Below are 16,780 nucleotides of genomic sequence, written 5' to 3'. Positions count from 1 at the left end.
TGGCAAAGAAAAAGCTCCAGGGAGACCTTATAGTAGCCTTGCAGTACCTTAAAGAGGGTTTACAATAAAGCTGGAGAGGGACTCTTTATCAGGGAGTGTAGTGATAGGACATGGGGTACCAGCTTTAGACTTAAAAGATGGGAGATTTAGATTAGATGTTAGTAGGAAATCCTTTACTCTACGGGTGGTAAGGCACTGGCACAGGTTGCCCAGAGACGTTGTGGATGCCCCATCCCTGGAGGTGTTTGAGGCCAGGTTGTATAGGGCCCTGGACAACCTGATCTAGTGTGTGGCATCCCTGCCTGAGGTAAGGTGGTTAGAACTAGATGGTCTTTTAAGGTCCCTCCCAACCCAAACCATTCTATGATGCCAGGGCTTTGCCTGGCAAGATACAGAAGAAGAATAAAAAGAGAATAGCAATAAAGAGGTAAGATAATGATTGCAAATAGAAAATAACAGACTTACCAGAGCTCATTGTGGCAGAGGGACTTGCCCTTTTCACTTCTGGATTTTGTTTATCTCTGTTCAAAGTGAAAGACAGAATGGTTAGTTTCTTTCACATCTGCCTAGGCAGCAGTAGATATAATGCTGAACAATCATTACAAAAATCAAGGTAAGAATTATAGTTTCATCAACAAATTTAGTTCAAAACCCAAATGAATTCATGTCAGTCAGCAGTTACAATTTTTATTCATAATTATCAGAAATTGAAGAGTATTTCCACCCAATTACAGGCACTACTTCCAAACCTTAAAGTGCATCCTCAACACCAAATCATGAAATGCTGATTAAAGCATAAGAGTCTATATATAGCAAATTACAAGTCTGGTTAGCTTCTAACATATGAAAAGTGCATCACTTTTGTGGAGAAAAAAAATTGTAGTGAGACCATCTTTTAAGTTAAAACCCTCAGCTTAGGCCACTGCCAGATTTCAAGGCAATCTGCTGCTCATATCAAAGTCAGCCTCTCCTCTGGAAGATGTTACAGTGAAGAAGAGACATTTGTAGAAATGCATATTAACTTCTGCGCTAACCATTTCCAGTCCTACAGTGCTACTGGTATCTTCAGGAACAGACTCCAATAGGTGAAACTTAAAATTAGAAGCTTTAATCCTTCTGGGACCAAAGGCAATGAAATCACCAACCCAAGAGGAAAAACTACCAGCCTGGGACCAGAAAAAAAAGTCAAATTTCAGTCATGAGAAACTACAGGGGACAACTGTGAGAGCCTACTCTTACCGAGCGCCCACTCCGGGCAGGATTTGATGTCTGTAGCTTAACAGCTTTCACAGCATCACACTGTAGATGTTGGTCTCAATAGTGAAAGAGCAGCATGTCTACAAAACAGGTCTGTTTGCCAGGATGTCTCAACTCTCTAAAGGTTCTAGATTGATTTAAAAACCCTTTCATTTTGACTTTATCCCCACTCCCACAAAAAAAAAATTAGCGCTAAAGAGAGCAAGAGTGACTCCAGGTAATTAAATGCCTCCCAGGGCATGAATAGAAATAGCTATCACAAGCTGTGCAATCATGCAGAACCAAAGACCCTAATCTGTGGAACATGGGAGAAAGGGGATACAACACCTTCCCCACCTTCTCTCCTTCCAATCTGCTAGGAAAAACAAGAAACTGAAGAAGAGAATTAGAGATATTTGTTTTCCTGTTACTAGAACTGGAGCCAGCAATACAGCATTGTAAGAGGTGGAAATCGTCTTCAGGGAAGTAAATTTGCTCTCTTGCCTGAAATCCCCTCATTCTTATCCAGTATTCATTTTGTACCAGCCAGAGTATAATGAGCATGTTCAACAGATACTCAAAAGGGAAAGTAAAGAAAATTAAACAAACAGATATAGTAACAGATTGGTCTGTAGAACTAGCCAATACCTGGGCTCCAAGCATGTCACTCTAGGAAGAGCTACCACCACTTAATTATTTTATTCATTAAAATGTCCACATAAGATATACATTGTGGGCCAGGGAAGGCTCAGAAAGACACAGCCCAACTCCAAGCTGATCCCACCAGAACACAGTGTGGGTTCAGGAGATGCAGCCTCAAACCACCTGAGCAGAAGCTTAAAGGCCTGCTGCCCTACTTTGCCTACCAATACAGTATCTGTCTTTGGTTTCTACCGACCATATCCTGGGTACGGCAGGCACAGCACAGCCAGCTGGTCGAGGGAAGTGATTGTCCTGGTGCAACCTCACCTGGAGCACTGTGTGCAGTTTTGGGCACCACAGGATAAAATTCAGTCAGCGTCAAAAGAAGGGCTACAAGGATGGTGAAGGATCTAGAGAGCAAGATGTATGAGAAGTGGTTGAAGTCACTTCGCTTGTTCAGCCTAGAGCAGGAGACTGCTGAGGGTAGGCCAAGAAAACCCCACACCTGTAAACCTCAATTATTTTGCCTTAAAAGTACAAATTACTTTTTCACAAAGTGATCTGAGATTAAAAATACAGTTGCATTAAATAAATAAGCTTTCTAAAATTAAATAAAGGTGTACAAACTCATTAGTACTAGATGTAGAAAAATGACTTTTCTACATATCCCCATACTTACTAGTGATTTCAGAATTCAATTAAAATAACAAGCATTCAGCATTCATTAACTGTGAAACCGATCGGCACTACTCAAGCACTCCAATGAATGCACACTTAACGCAGGTTCCCATACAAAGATTGGATTCAGAGGGCTGGGGGTTAGTATAAGCAATCCAGAGCGCTTCAACTCCTGTAACTCCAGAGGTTCCGTTTTAAAGTTGATTTAGGTCACTTGCAGTTCCCTGTGCAGATTCACTGCACACAGGTAGAAATAACTGCTGTTTAGATTGAGGAAATTATTGTGCATGTTTGAAGTTGAGAACATGCTTCAGTGCCTTTTTGCATCAGGGCTACAGAGTTATTCCTACCTGTCTCCCATACGCTTAACCTAAAGCGCACACTGAAGTCCTGTTACATCCACATTGTATTTTATGGAGTAGCCTAAGGTTGCTCTTGGGACCAGACACATGGTTCAGACAGAGAGCACATCTGGCTCCATGGTGCCCACATAGCAAAGTGCTGCCCTCTAGCACTTGGGGATGTACACACAAGGTCAGTGCACTGTGAGTATTTGGGTGGTGCGTCCTTGGGCAAAGCACCTCTGCCAGGTTAGCCAGACAGCCTGCCCATGGGCTGCAAAAGGGATGGATCTGGAAGCATTTGCTGCTCCCAATTGCTCTAGAGAACTTCCTGTAGACACAGCCAAACCAGTCCCATAGACATGGGTAGTATGCTCAACCACACTTCATAACTGAGCCATTCAAAAGGAACCAGAAAGAGATCCCTAGTGTCAGTTTTAGAAACTGAAAACTGGTACTGCCAGATCATGCAAAACAAAAACCAAACCACACACACACACACAAATAACCCAAGTATCTCCTTCCAGCTCCCTGATGTAACCAGCAGTCCCGTCTCCTTGCCAGACTTTCATGCCTTTCCTGAAATATGACAGATGTAGCAACAATGGTTTCAAAGCTGCAAACATTCAAAACACAATGAAAGGTAATGAATTCCTAACGGCATACGCCAGCAACTGTAGTCCTGAAGATGCCAATGTCTGTACTTAACGTCCACCAGCTCCTTGCCAGTTCCCTTGTACATCTAGACAGATGTTCAACAGCTCTTTCCTCCCTTTCACCCCAGCACATTTCTCTGAAGGCTGCGGCTCCTTCCCTACTTGGTGTGGAAACACAGCACAGTGGATTTAGAGCCCTATTTAGGAGGAATGCAGATAAGTGGTGACTACTGCTGTGCAACATGTCTCTGGATTATCTCACATGCTCTAAACATTCAAGTACTCCCCCTACAATGGCCAGAGGTAACAAACAGCTCATTAATAGTCCCAAGTAAGGACACACGCTCTTAAGTCACTGGTATCTCAGCTAAGAGTCACAGGCGGTGGTTATTTTTGGTGGTCTTCTAATGTACACGTGGGGAAAAGTAATTTCCTTTGGTTTCTTCTCTTGTTGTTACTGATAGCTTTGATGACTTGCTTAGGATTTAAAAATAATTGCTAACCACAAGCATTCAAGATTTATCAGACAGGCCTCTTAAATCCCTGAGATTCAGGCTCCTACGTTAGCTTCTCAGTTTTGAGTTTTTAAATTTGCAGGTTTCTGTCCATGTACAAGAGCTTTAAGGGTTTAGTGGCTGCATTTAAATGGAAAAAAATCTTATGTATAAATAGTCTATGAGATAAGGCTTTTAGAAAAATGAGACTTTCAGACTTAAGGGAGGATTGGCAATCACAAAAACTCGTCAGATTTTGTACATCACTGATGTCACTCAGTCTTTTAGTCCCTGGCTCAGACCCTTTCTCACATTGTCACCAGTGTTTCTGATCCAGATCCTCTGCTCAACCAGTTGTGCTGGCAACATGGGTTCCCAAAGCTGGAAAGAAGGCAAAGGGCTGCACTGTAGCCAGTGTCTCCTACCAGAAGATTCTGTTTAAAGGAAGCCTCTGGAAAGTACATCTCTGCTGTACCTCTCACACTCTGTCATGTGAAATGTGGCAATAGAAAATACCAGAATATAACAGGCAGCTGCAGGTTAACCTATGCAATCAACTTTAAGTATCATTATTCTCTTATCCTGAAATAAGACAGAAACATGTTGCCTGTCATTTTTATTTTAAGAGTTAAAGAACATTCTGTCATTGCTTCAGAAGACATTATGCTCCTAAGAATAAATGGCATGAAAGGACTATGAATAAGCAGTACACAGAAGAGTCATACTGATTCTGAACAACACAACCGCCCCACACTCCTCAGCAAGTGTTAAAACAGCAAAGAGGGAGCAGCAAAGACTTAGCTACATGAAACAAATGGCAGCACTGAACACAAGCTGGAATAGCGTGTTCTTATAAATAATTGAACTTACAGCTGTTGGAATAAACAAGCATAGCACATTTCATATGCAGTATTGCTGTCTTTTTTTTTTAAATATGGTGTGTTTGTTTTCTTCCTAATGGGTATATCTGAGGCATGTGCCAGTTTTTGTGCAATTTAGCAATAACGTGTCACTGCATAGATAAAAGTCAAATAGGAAATGTAAATCAGGAGATGTGGCTTTAAGAACTCAGATGCTTTTGAATCAAGTCATCTTCCAGTCACCAACTTCAGAGTAAACAAAATTTACCAACAACCTGAGCTGAACCAAGTTCAAGGTCACCATTTGGGAACACAGGGCAGAAAAGGATCTCCGGGGTCAAAGCCTACTCCCATGCTATTGCAGGCAACTGTGTCATACAATCCTGGGCAGGAACATTTCAAGTTCCAGCTTGAAACTGGTAACATGGCCGGCCTCCACAACTCCTCCTTTCTTATAGCTGGAACAAAGTTTGACTTGCAGCCTAAATTTAGTTTACGAACAGCTAGCACTCAACTGTTTTGCATGAACATCTTTTTTCTGTTTAAGTAGCACGTGTGCTCCCCTCTCCGTGCATTTTCAGAAAGAGATTGCACCTCAGAGTCTTCATTTCACAAACCCATAAACAAATGTTTCCAAAGCAACTAGTCTGCATGTTGTCATCCAGCTCATTAAAATGTAGTAAACAGCAGTAGATTTTTTTAAAGGTTGGCAGTCCAAACCCTAAACTCTGCTTAATATCACAGAATCAGAGGAAAGCCTACAGCTGGCATGCCCAAGAGCTGAAAAAGCAAGGTTTAAAAGGCAGATCAGCTTCTTTGGTCCACTCTAATTCTGGCCTGCCTACTAGACACAGCTCTATGATCAGTGCTAGTTCAGACAGTGATTTGATGTCTACAGGGACCTCCCTTGTAAAGAAACAGACCGGAGAAATTTCATCAGCTACTGAACCCTCATTAAGTGATGATGACTTATACCTGCAGGGTTTCGGGGATCAAAGGTGGCTTCCTGCTTGAGCGAGCCATCAGCTTTCTGCTCAGCCACAGATCTAGGGCTTGTAAAACAGCAGTTCAGAGGGTTGTTTGGCAAAGAAGAGAAACAAATAACTTGACATGCAGTGGGTCACTGGTTCCCTCTGAATAAGTTAACTGCTCTTATCAGTAGCTTTCCAGTCAAAAACGTTTCTTCTTACGACAATAGATTTTTAAATGCGCTGTAACTGGGCTTCAGCTTCCTCCTGAGTCTGCCATGACCACCCTTTATTTTTTGTATTTGGTGGCTGAGATCACAGTGACATTAGCTGCAGCCTGGGTATCATCTGTGTCTACTAAAGAAACAAATGCTTTTGTGCCACACCTATATGCCCAAGCAGCTCATAGTACATCACAAAAATCCATACAGGAAAAAAAATCTAGAATATTTTAAAGTCTCATACTCATTTTAGCAGAAGATCCAAGGCACAGCATCTGAGAACATTAGAAATGGGCTTTTCTGCTCAGATTTATCTGTGCTAAGTATGCTAACACCTCATGCACAGCCTATGCATGGGAACTCACTGGACACAGCTCTCAGACTGCCAGCTCCAGAGGGAAAGCAGCAAATGATTTAACAGCCTGCCACAACCCGGGACAGTTCAGGACACTTAACACAGGAATTCAAGCAGGGCACACGTAACTACTGAAACCACAATTTACAGTTAATAAGTGGAAATTAATTCAACGCCAGATTTACCTTTCTGCAAAAGGGAAATCTTTTGGGCAATCTGCAGTGACCACACCTAGCCATGAGGATGCTGGTTTTACACTTCAGCTGGAAGAAACAGAAGATTCATTGAGTTCCATCTGGTTTGAGACTATTTGTACGCTCTGTGCAGCTGTGGTGCTCTGTTTGCTGCACTCAGCTCAGTGTACACCTCTGATATGGGGCCACTTGTGTCTCTGCTGAACAATTGCTGTAAATAAACAAACCCAAGTTCCAGAAGCCCTAATTATGTATAACAATGGATCTATTTAGCCAACCACAGGATTGAGGGGCACACATACACTACATCACATTTAATACTGTGAATGGCATTCTGTAAATACAATTAATTAGATCATCTAAACAACATCCAGCAGCTTCTCTTGCATGATTTTGTATAGTGAAGACTACAATGGCTGTTTTCACTGCTGTCATACACTTCCAAACAGTGAAGTAGTAAATAAGTGGAAGTTGCATTAAATAGAAATATCAATTAGAGACTGACTAGTGTCACAAAGTTCAGATCCACATTAGCCTATTTTTTGTGAAATATAGGTAGAGAAAAGATTCTTGTGTGCCTCAGACATATAAAGCAGATAACTTTAATACTACAGATCACCTTATACAAACCCAGACACACAACTAGGAATCCCAGAATGTAAGGCAGAGGAGTTACACTGGTATTGAATGCTCACACTGGCAACCATATCTAACAATTTTTTACTCCCAACCTCTGCTAGCACTAGCTGTTTTCAAGCTCTGCACAAACACATACTAAGCAACGCTTTGCAAGTCATATAGCTGATACTCCTATTTCACACAGAGGGAAGATTCAAGCCTCTATTCTACGCAACATCTGAAATTAACTGAGCCAACACAGTGTAAACAAGGTGTGTGTGTCAGCTGTATAGGTGTTTTACGATATCTTCAGAATAAGCAAAACCAGTTTGAAAGTTGCTTTCATATACACACAACTGCAATGACCTCCGAGAGACCACAGAAAAAGCTAAGTTTAGGCTACAAATAAAGGGACTCAGGCATACCCTACCTCCAATTGCACCTATAGCCTTGTCAGAGGTGCATTGGAAGTTAGACAGGGTCTTTCTCTTTAGCAATGCCTCCAGGTTGGCAAAACCTACTCAGGAAAAATTTCCCCAGAACCAGTTCATCTACCTGAATATCAGGCACAAAAAGATCCCAGCAAAACCCAGAATGCTGGTCACTGTCACGCATCCCACGCCAGGCAACAAAGCTGTGCCTGTCAGGGAGTCCAGGCTGAAGTCCTGGCTGGCTAACCTCACTGGACCACACTGCTTGTAAAGGCACTTAACATGCTGGAATGGGGAACAGAGTGATTCCTTCTCTGCTTGGTACTGAAATGCTGGGAGAAAACCAAACTGCTGGGGTAAGTAATGGTCTGACACTTGAAGCGTCTCCAGAAGTAGCAGGATATCACATTCCAGAAACCAAACCTCGTCCTTGCTTCCCTGACTCTTCCAGCCTCAGGTGACCAAGTTCCCTATTGCTGAGAATTCCACATCCATTCTCACTTTCATTTTAGCAACAGCCTTGGAATCCGCTCTCAGGAACTGCTTTCAACTACTCCTTCCCATAAAATTAGTCAGGAGAAAGATGCAATAACTTGGGTATGGAGGTGAGGACCTGCCCATTCCTCCAAACCAGAGCACAAGCCCACATAATGACCATTTTAGATATCTCCCCTCTCTTTTCAAGCAGCAACTGGAAATACCTACACAAACAAGAGAAGCAATTTCAAAATCAGTTAATAGTGTCCCAACAGACCTATCCACTCACTGCATGTCAGCAGATGACAGTGCCACGTAAAGTCCTGGGAGTTCAGCTCACAGAAGCTCCAGCAGAGCCAGCTTCGATTAACTGGGAATAAACAGTGCCCTTACCTTGATTCAGACTTTTCAGTTAACGGTGCCATTTTCTTAGTCCCTTGATTTCACCCCATACAAGGCACTAAGGAGTTAAAGGAACCCTTTCACTGTGCTGCCCAGTCACTTGGCTGCAGAAGTATAACAAGAAATTTGTGGAGGCCTCTCCCCCCCTCTCTGGCACCCTTAAGTACTTTGCTCCTCCTCCTCCTGTGCTTTAATTAGCCAGCTGGTTCTTAGTCACACCATCCCGTCACTAGGCTTGCTCACCACCAGCCACCCCCACCCAGCCTGCCTGTCACTCGCATGCCACTGTCATCATGCAAGACAGTGACTGCGCGGGCTCCGGAGCTGAGAGAAGGAGAGAGAGTTGGGAGATGACACGCCATGGTAGCAGGGGGATGGGAAGTGACAGGCAGACCCTGAAGAAATATTTGATTAAAGCACAGGGGAAGTACTTGAAAAAGCACTTTAATAACCAGGGAGCATCTGCTTGTCAAGGGAGGAGCATTTTCATTAACACTAGACATGACAGATCTTATTTCAATGGGTAGGAGCTGAAGGGTCAGCTAAAGTTTCTGCACTTGGCAGCCCAGATTTGTCGCATAAATACCTCACGTGACACAAACTAACCACTTGCACTGCTACTAGCTACTACATGATGCCCACTCTACAGGGCATTAAGTGACCTTTTAAGTCACAAGCTGTACTAGGATGTAAAGCGTGGAACATCCCCACCACAGCACAGCCTGGCTCCCCCTTAGCCCGAGGGGCATGCTGCAGGGGAAGCGGTGCCAGCTCTCAGGAGGGCAAGGGGCTGGTCTACCTCTTGGTAAGAATGCTGTGGTAGCAGCACAGCATCACCTCTCCTTCCACAGTGAACATCTATAGAACAAGCAACTGAGAGCAGGACTCCCTGAAACCAGAACTTAGAGTTTGGTTCATGCAAGGCCAATTGGTAGTTTAACAGGGGAAGTAATTTGAAGGAGACCCCCAAATCTCTCAGTACTGTCTTTGTCACCAGACCACAGCACACAGAGCTTCAAGCACTGCAGGCTTTTGTGACTAACACTCCAGAGTGTCTTTGCCTGCAGCCTGTCTCCAGATTTTGATGCCTCAAACATGCATGTACAGGCACTGATCTGTTGCCAAACTTAGGAATTAAAAAAACGTACTGAAAATCACTGCAAGGCAAGCAGCTCAACACTCAAGACCTAGAAAGCAACACTGATGGCAAGAGTTGCTGATAGCAGAAGGACACAGAGGAAAGGCTACTATGTGGGTCAACGTTTAGTGTACCTTTAGACTCTTACTAAAGTGTTAGTGAAGGACACAGAACAAAGGTCTCCAAATACCCCTGTATGTAAACCCCTACCAACGTGTTGTGAAATGCTGACTGAGATTCTGATATTCAACACAAGATGTTCTTTTTCCCCCTCCCCAATATACCTTTTGGTATCACAATACCTATCCCCCACCAAATGAAGCATTTGTTAGCGAATATAGGCACAGCTCTGACTCAGTAAACTGGCCAAGGGGCCAGAAGAGGCTGGAAAGTTATACTTTTTTTTATTTATTATTTTTAAAGACTAATCCCACACCTCAATGTGAACATGTCATTGGTAGTACCTGATTACAGAAAACAAAGGGGCTCCATGCCCACATTTATTACTAAGTCCCGAAGGACTAATGTTGGGGAGAGCTTGGATTTGGAGTTTTGGTTTCATCTACCCCAAATTCAGGTCTGGATCTAGGTTTAGGCTCCAGCCCCTTAAGTCAGGTATATTTGGTTTAGGTGGAGGAGGAAGGTTTAGACATATCAACAGTCAAAATAAAGGATGATAGAAAACAGTTTGTTTTGAGTGGTCAGACCCTAGTGTCCCCTCTACAAAAAGAAAAAACACAACAAAAAACATCAAACTGGGGGAAAAAAGTTGTTCTCACCAATAAACCAGGAAAGCCAAGAAAAAAAAGAACAAAGCAAAACACTACATTCTCCAAAGTAAACTGTGCAATCATCACCAGCTTCAATTACTTGAAGCAAACTTGTTTATACAACAGTACACAATAGGGGACCTCCCTCACTACCCAAAGATAACCTCCTTGATCTCCTCCTCAAGTCTGTTCTGGAGCCTGACCACGTGGGAGTTTCTATCAGCTGGGAGCCCTGCTTGTGTGTAGCAGGGGGTTATAAACAAGCCTCTGACAGTTTGTCTTCAGTGACTGTGATTAAAGTGTCAACAGAGCAGAAACCATACTGTAAAATAATTCTCTCTAGTCAATGAGAGAATGGCAACTATGGAGAAGCAAAGTAGGGAAGGATCCAGGGGCTGGCCCAAATCCAAATTCAGATTGGTAAATTTAGGTCAAGAATTGGGTCCAAAACACTTCTGGTCTTTGCAGAAACCAGCCTAGACAGCCTTCAAATAGCTTGGCAAGGAGAGAGGAGTTTCTGCTACAGACAAACACTTGGATGGAAAACTGAAGGACTTTCACAGAAATCGCTATTCCACATGGGCGAAGGGAGGACTAGGCAGAAAGCACAGCACAGCCATAAGTCTTGTTCCCTGCCCCCCAGACGTCAGCCCTGACTATGAGATAAAAAGCTTTCTGAAGTTTTGTTGCTGTTTTACCACCAACCCCTAGCAATAGTGTAGTATCCATTGCAATCATCCCGGCACTTAGTGCTGCACAGCCGCTGCTGCATTATTTCCCCACAATAACCATGTCTTTATTTCAACAGCTGAAAGAAATAGCAAAAGACACTAAACAATCCAAACAACAAGGGAGGTCTTCGGCATAACAGAGACAGTTACCAGTTCTAGAATGTCCTGGACCACAGCTCTAGCCCCTGGACAGGACTACCCTCATCACATCTGTTTTGCTGTCACACCCATACACAAATCCTGTCACTGGAGGGAGTGGGTTGTTCTCATTATAAGCTACCCTGGAAAGCCTGCTGCACAACTGATAGTTTGTTTTGATAAATGTCATACAGCCATGCTTGTTCTTTTATGCCACCCCAATATGCCATGGGGCTGGGTCTTCCATGGTCAAAGAGAAACCATGAAAAGCAGTTTAGAAAAGAAGGTACTTTTCATAGATCCAGGAGATATTAAAAGTGAAAGAGTTTATTGGTTCTACAGATGGAAGACGATAGCAAACTTGCATCGTGCTCATGCTTTTAGTTCAGTTTCCTCTGAGAAACTGGGGTTTGAATCGCAAAGCAAAACTCAGCCAAAATAACACGCTGTTGCTAGAGTTACACCCAGCACCATTATCAGGCAAAATCACTCACCCGGAATCCTCACCCTGCTGGGCTGGAGCTTCTGCTGTGTTACAAAACAGTCTCTCAGGTTCTGGTTAGGATAGTTTTACAGCACTTCTGCTCAGAGATGAGCCCTAGCTTGCCCCAAAGCTCCCAACATCCAGATGCCCTTGCATGTCTCAGACCTGAGCCTGAAGCCCATAGTTCAGACATCCCCAGCCGAAAGCTAAGGGAACCAGCATCACCATGGAATATGAAACACTGCAGCCAGCAGCCCCTGCAGCCTGCCAGGCAGCTCCGTGCAACCGCACAAGGACTCAGGAAGCACTTACAGATGATCTGTGTGGCACAAAGGGGTTCAGACTGTCACCAGAGACTGAGCAAGACTCCTTGCAATGATGTGTACAGGCCTTTTAGGAACCCGAGACAGGAATGTAATGTGCTAATAGGAACAAATTTGCAAGGCAGAAGTTAAGAGCTGCAAGAGGCCCTGGTAACAGTAACCTGTGTATCAATATGGTGAAAGCAAGTAGCCAGCTAAGTGTGTAGAGCAACAGCTAGAATATTGTTTCTTACAGCTAAAAAAAAAGAAGCATAATTCAGCTTCCTTGCTGGACTGAAGAACTGCCTAAGTGTCCCTTCTGGCTGTTGGAGATAAGGGACATGTTGTAAGCGTATTTAAAATGGCCAGAAATACTAACTGGTAGGGTCACAGTTGATCAGGATCTGAGGTCTGCAGCATCTTAAGGGAGCCAGCAGAGAGAGGCATGGCTCCTGCTGAACTGAGGACTCAGAAGGATTTGGGAAGCACTGCCTCACACTGAGGCAAGCAGGGAGTGATCAGCTGTTGAGCAGCCTCCTAGCAGCAGTTTCTCCCATATCCCACTGAGCTGCTAGCCTATTTAAACTCCCATGCATAGAAGTACAACCTTGCCCATCTACCTTGAATAGTTACTGATCTCGGTCCAAGCCATCTTGTATAATTAAGGGCCTGATAAATACAACACTGCAGGAGAAAAAAAACTTAGGACTCCGCTATGCTTATCCAAATCCTAAGGAAATTAATGGTAGTTACACCATACAACTGAGGAAACGCGTACCCTCAGCTGCACATAAGCATCCCCAGCCCTTTGTACCCAACATTGCCACTTACACTCAGGCAAAGTGGAAGCAAAACTTACACACTGATTTGTGGATTAGACTCAGAGATCACTAGAGTATGTGGCAGGAGAATGCAGGCTCTGATCCCCTACTACAGAAAGTGACGCTTCTTGAAGTAAGCTTAGCTAACCAGTGTCCAGACTCCCCAATCCTTACTAATCCAACCAGCACCACATTTAATGAAAGGTACTGTTGGCTGTGAAAGTAACAGAATACAACCCAACCAATATTAAAAGCTGTGTAATAGCACTAGCTATTTACCAGTGTTATTAACCTTTGTGCTGTAGAGCTTGAATCAACATTAAGGTACAATCAAGAGAAAATCATCTCCTACATTACATGTGAGGAAGCTTTTTTTTTTTTGTAAAATCCTCTTACCCTTTTTGCAGGCTCAGAATACTCAGATATTTGGCACAGTCCCCAGGCCAGCAGATGAGCTTACTGGCTATTTGAACAACAGTGATTTGATAGGTTGGTCCAGGGTAAAAAAAGAGAGGTAGGAGAACAGTAAAGAAAGAAACTAGCAGAAGCAGCAGCAAAGAAAACCCAGACTGTGCTGTCTACCCATCTCAGTATTTTCCTGCAATGCATCTTCTCTGTACCCTAATAGCTAAAGACAAGTGAATATCAAATCAGACTACCCACAGCTGGTTCTCCGTTCTCCAGGAACACAACCATACAGCCAAAAGAGGCAACATGTTTTCCAGTAGAGAAGCCTGTGCATTCATGGAAATAAAGTCCCAGCAGCTCTGCCCACTGCACTTATTGAATGTGTCGTTAACAGAGATCCAGCCCAAAACACCAGGCTGAAGAGAAATTTGCATTTGACTCTAACTTGGCCAGCTGGCTGGAATTATTAACCAGTTACGTTTGTAACTATGAAAGCTAATGAGAGGGTAATCAGATTTCACAGTTCACAGCAAGTCACTGCCTTTTGGAGTTAAGAAAGGTTTAACAACCCCATCTCACTGATTCCTCTCACAAACTGGCTGCCACATAATGCTTTGAAGGCAGTGAACTCTTATCTGTCCTATAAGGGGAACACCCGAATATGTTTATTGAGAGGAAATGGTGTCCATGAAGAGGTTCAAGCCTAAGAGAAAAAAACTAACCTTCCCCCATGCCCTCTCCACCACTACAATGTTTCTTGTCAGAGCAGAGAAACAGCAACTGGATGACTAAGTAATGATAATGACTGCTGTTGAGTGCGCTGCTGGGCTCTGATTAGATTCTTCTTGGCTTCTAAATAGATTAAAAAGAACAACAAGAAGGCTATTTGGAAAGGCAGGACTGGCCTATTAGCACCAGTACAGGGCTCAGTCAAGACACTCCTGGATCACCGTCTCTATCCAGAAAGTCTAGACCCTTTGACGTGGAAGCCTGGAATGGAGTAAAAAAGGATATTGCCTATCAGGCCATGAGCTGCTCCCACAGCCTTGTGTGTCAAAAGTCCCTTAGCCCCAAAAACACAGCCCAACAGGAGAGCTTTGGGGCATTGAAATTCTCATGTCCTACACTAACTACCCTGTACTGAATAAGCAAGAACTACGAGTCTATGAGCAAACTGGGAAGACATTAAGGAAAACATTTGAAACACACTGTCCCTTCCAGCATCTCTGCCTCATCAGCTCTCCATCTGTTCCCAGAAGTTCAATGGAAAAAATGAAAATGCCATTTTCCTGCTTTCTACAAACTGACTGTTACTGCTCTGGTTTCTGGTGCAGTATGGCACTGTTTAAACCTCTTTTGTAGTCCAACACGGGCAGAGCTGGTGTGACCAGCTGCCTGTAGCCAAAGCAAAGTTTTGTGCAACACCTTCCTCTAAGAGACAGTCAGGTGAAGTAGTGGAAGGATGTCTTTTTGCACTTCGCAGCAGCCTGAATAACCTTCAGCTTTCACTTGAAGCAACGAATTAAGGAACTGAGTAAGGCAGCAGCTACTGGCCTGCAAGCCCTGGGAAATCCAGCCACCAGTGAGAACAGCAGCCCTTTAGCATTCTCTGCATGTGTTTAATGTTTTAACAGCTAGTTTCGCTCTTTTCTGAGAGAAAGAAAAGAATCAACATCTAGTCTAGCCTCAGAATTGCTTAGCATTTTCCACACCTTGCTCCCCCACATATGACAGCGAAAGATATGATCAGGATTTCCCCACTGTATTCTCCTAGGTCGTAGGTCATGGTAAAAAAAATACGGTGCCCTAATTAGATCTTAAACAAGAAATGCAAACTAGCGTGGTGTATGAGTACTCTCTTGCATTTCCATAAGCTTCTGGAAAAAGGAAAAGAGTCAGACTGAAGAAGAGATATTAGCAATCCTTGAGAATCATTGTCAGTACATATGTGCAACTCTGGCACAGAGACAAGCATCAGGTACAGTGTTACGTGGGGAAGGAGTCAAGATGATCATACCAAGCTGAAATTTGAGATCACTAGAGCACCTGTACAGAGAAAAGAGAAGGGTAGAGACAGGAAAGACTGCTCCCCTGATGCTTTCAGCCTCTTTAAAAAGGAAAAAAAATAAGCAGCACAAAGAAGTTGTATCTGCCGCTTCTTGGATGCTAAAGATTCAGTCTTCAGTAACTGCTGCTTTGACCTTTGTTTCCCTGACCACAGACAAGATCCACATCAGTCACCAAGGGGAAAAAATGGTCTCAAGAGCTTGACATGCAAGCCTCAGCCTTGATCTTGTCTAGGACTTGTCCTTCAATGCAGAGCTTTCAAAGGAGGAGACACTCTTTTCTCAGGCAAATAAAAATATCAAATCTTATCTCAGCACTATCAAGCCTCTTCCAATCCAGGACTTAATCTTAGACCAAATGGTACCAAAGACCCCACACTGTCTCCTCTAAAGAAAGCAAAATCACCAGTATTTGTAGCTGTCCTGCCTGCAGCAACCCTAAATCTAGCCCAGTAGCTCCTTGGGGACCTGACTTCATCTAACATCAACTCCAAAATTTGCCCCACGTCCTGATCCCAGGCCCAAAGCTTCTGTCTGTTCCAAATCTACACCAAGTCATGTCACACATCCCAATATCCATTTCAACCTAGACCAATGGTCTCTTAGAGCTGAGGCAATGAGTCTAGCTCACTACTGCTGTAACCCAAACCCATTCTCTAATTCAATGCCGGGTAGCCAAGACTAACAAAGCTTTCAGGCAAGCATCAGCACTAAGCCTGGATTTGTAGCTTATTCAAGGTCAACTGTTGAACTTTGGTCCTTACCCTAAATCCCAACCCTCACTGCAATTCCAAAATATAATCACCACATGTTCTTGACCTAGACTAAGTCACAAAATATCTGCTGTTTATTTTGATGCTGGTGACAAAGGATATCACAAATGCAGATAACAAGTGAGGAATATATCTGAGAACATAGCCGAAGATACAATAAGTAAATTAGATAAAACATTGTAGTTCCAGCAAGCATCAAATGCATCCATGAGTCACCACAAAATAGCACTTGGAGCTTGACCCTTTTTCAAGCATTGGAGCTTTTGATTGGTCACCTACAGTAAATCCCAGATAATGCTCTGACCAACATGTAGCTTTCTGCTGCACAACCCAAGTATGCTGTTACTAGGAACAAAAACCTCTTTCACTGGTAAAGTGAGAAAGAGATAGATACAATTTTGGTGCCCCGGGTCAGGATTAGGTCTCCAAGTGATGTGCGCCATCCCCCTCCCTTCAGGGCACTCACCACAGTCGACGAACTCCTCAAACCCAGCTGAGAAGGATGGGATCCTTTGCCAGTGACTTCCACTCCAACTTCTCTTCACATGCAACTGTTCCGTTACAGCACATACCTAC

The 16,780-nt window shown here is 43.5% G+C and overlaps 1 protein-coding gene across 37 annotated transcripts in view; it reads right to left on the bottom strand.

Annotated features, from left to right (window-relative positions):
- The window catches only part of SORBS1 (sorbin and SH3 domain containing 1), a 120,858-nt gene that overhangs the window by 66,263 nt on the left and 37,815 nt on the right, over positions 1-16,780 (bottom strand). For 6 of the 37 annotated variants that reach the window (XM_083844905.1, XM_083844886.1, XM_083844890.1 and 3 more), the window contains exons 2-3: positions 16,671-16,776; positions 466-521 (exon numbers count right to left, since the gene is read on the bottom strand). In XM_083844905.1, the coding sequence (XP_083701031.1) occupies positions 466-475 (10 nt within the window). In that variant the 5' untranslated portion in view covers positions 476-521; positions 16,671-16,776. Of the gene's footprint in view, positions 1-465; positions 522-6,636; positions 6,715-8,564; positions 16,651-16,670; positions 16,777-16,780 lie in introns of those variants that run through there. The other 31 variants (XM_083844908.1, XM_083844909.1, XM_083844879.1 and 28 more) reach the window with 18 other exon arrangements.

Source organism: Anser anser (assembly GCF_964211835.1).
Source record: "Anser anser genome assembly, chromosome: 7".
NCBI lineage: Eukaryota > Metazoa > Chordata > Aves > Anseriformes > Anatidae > Anser > Anser anser.
Note: the sequence above shows the minus strand (reverse complement) of the source record. Positions and strands in the feature narration are given on the sequence as shown.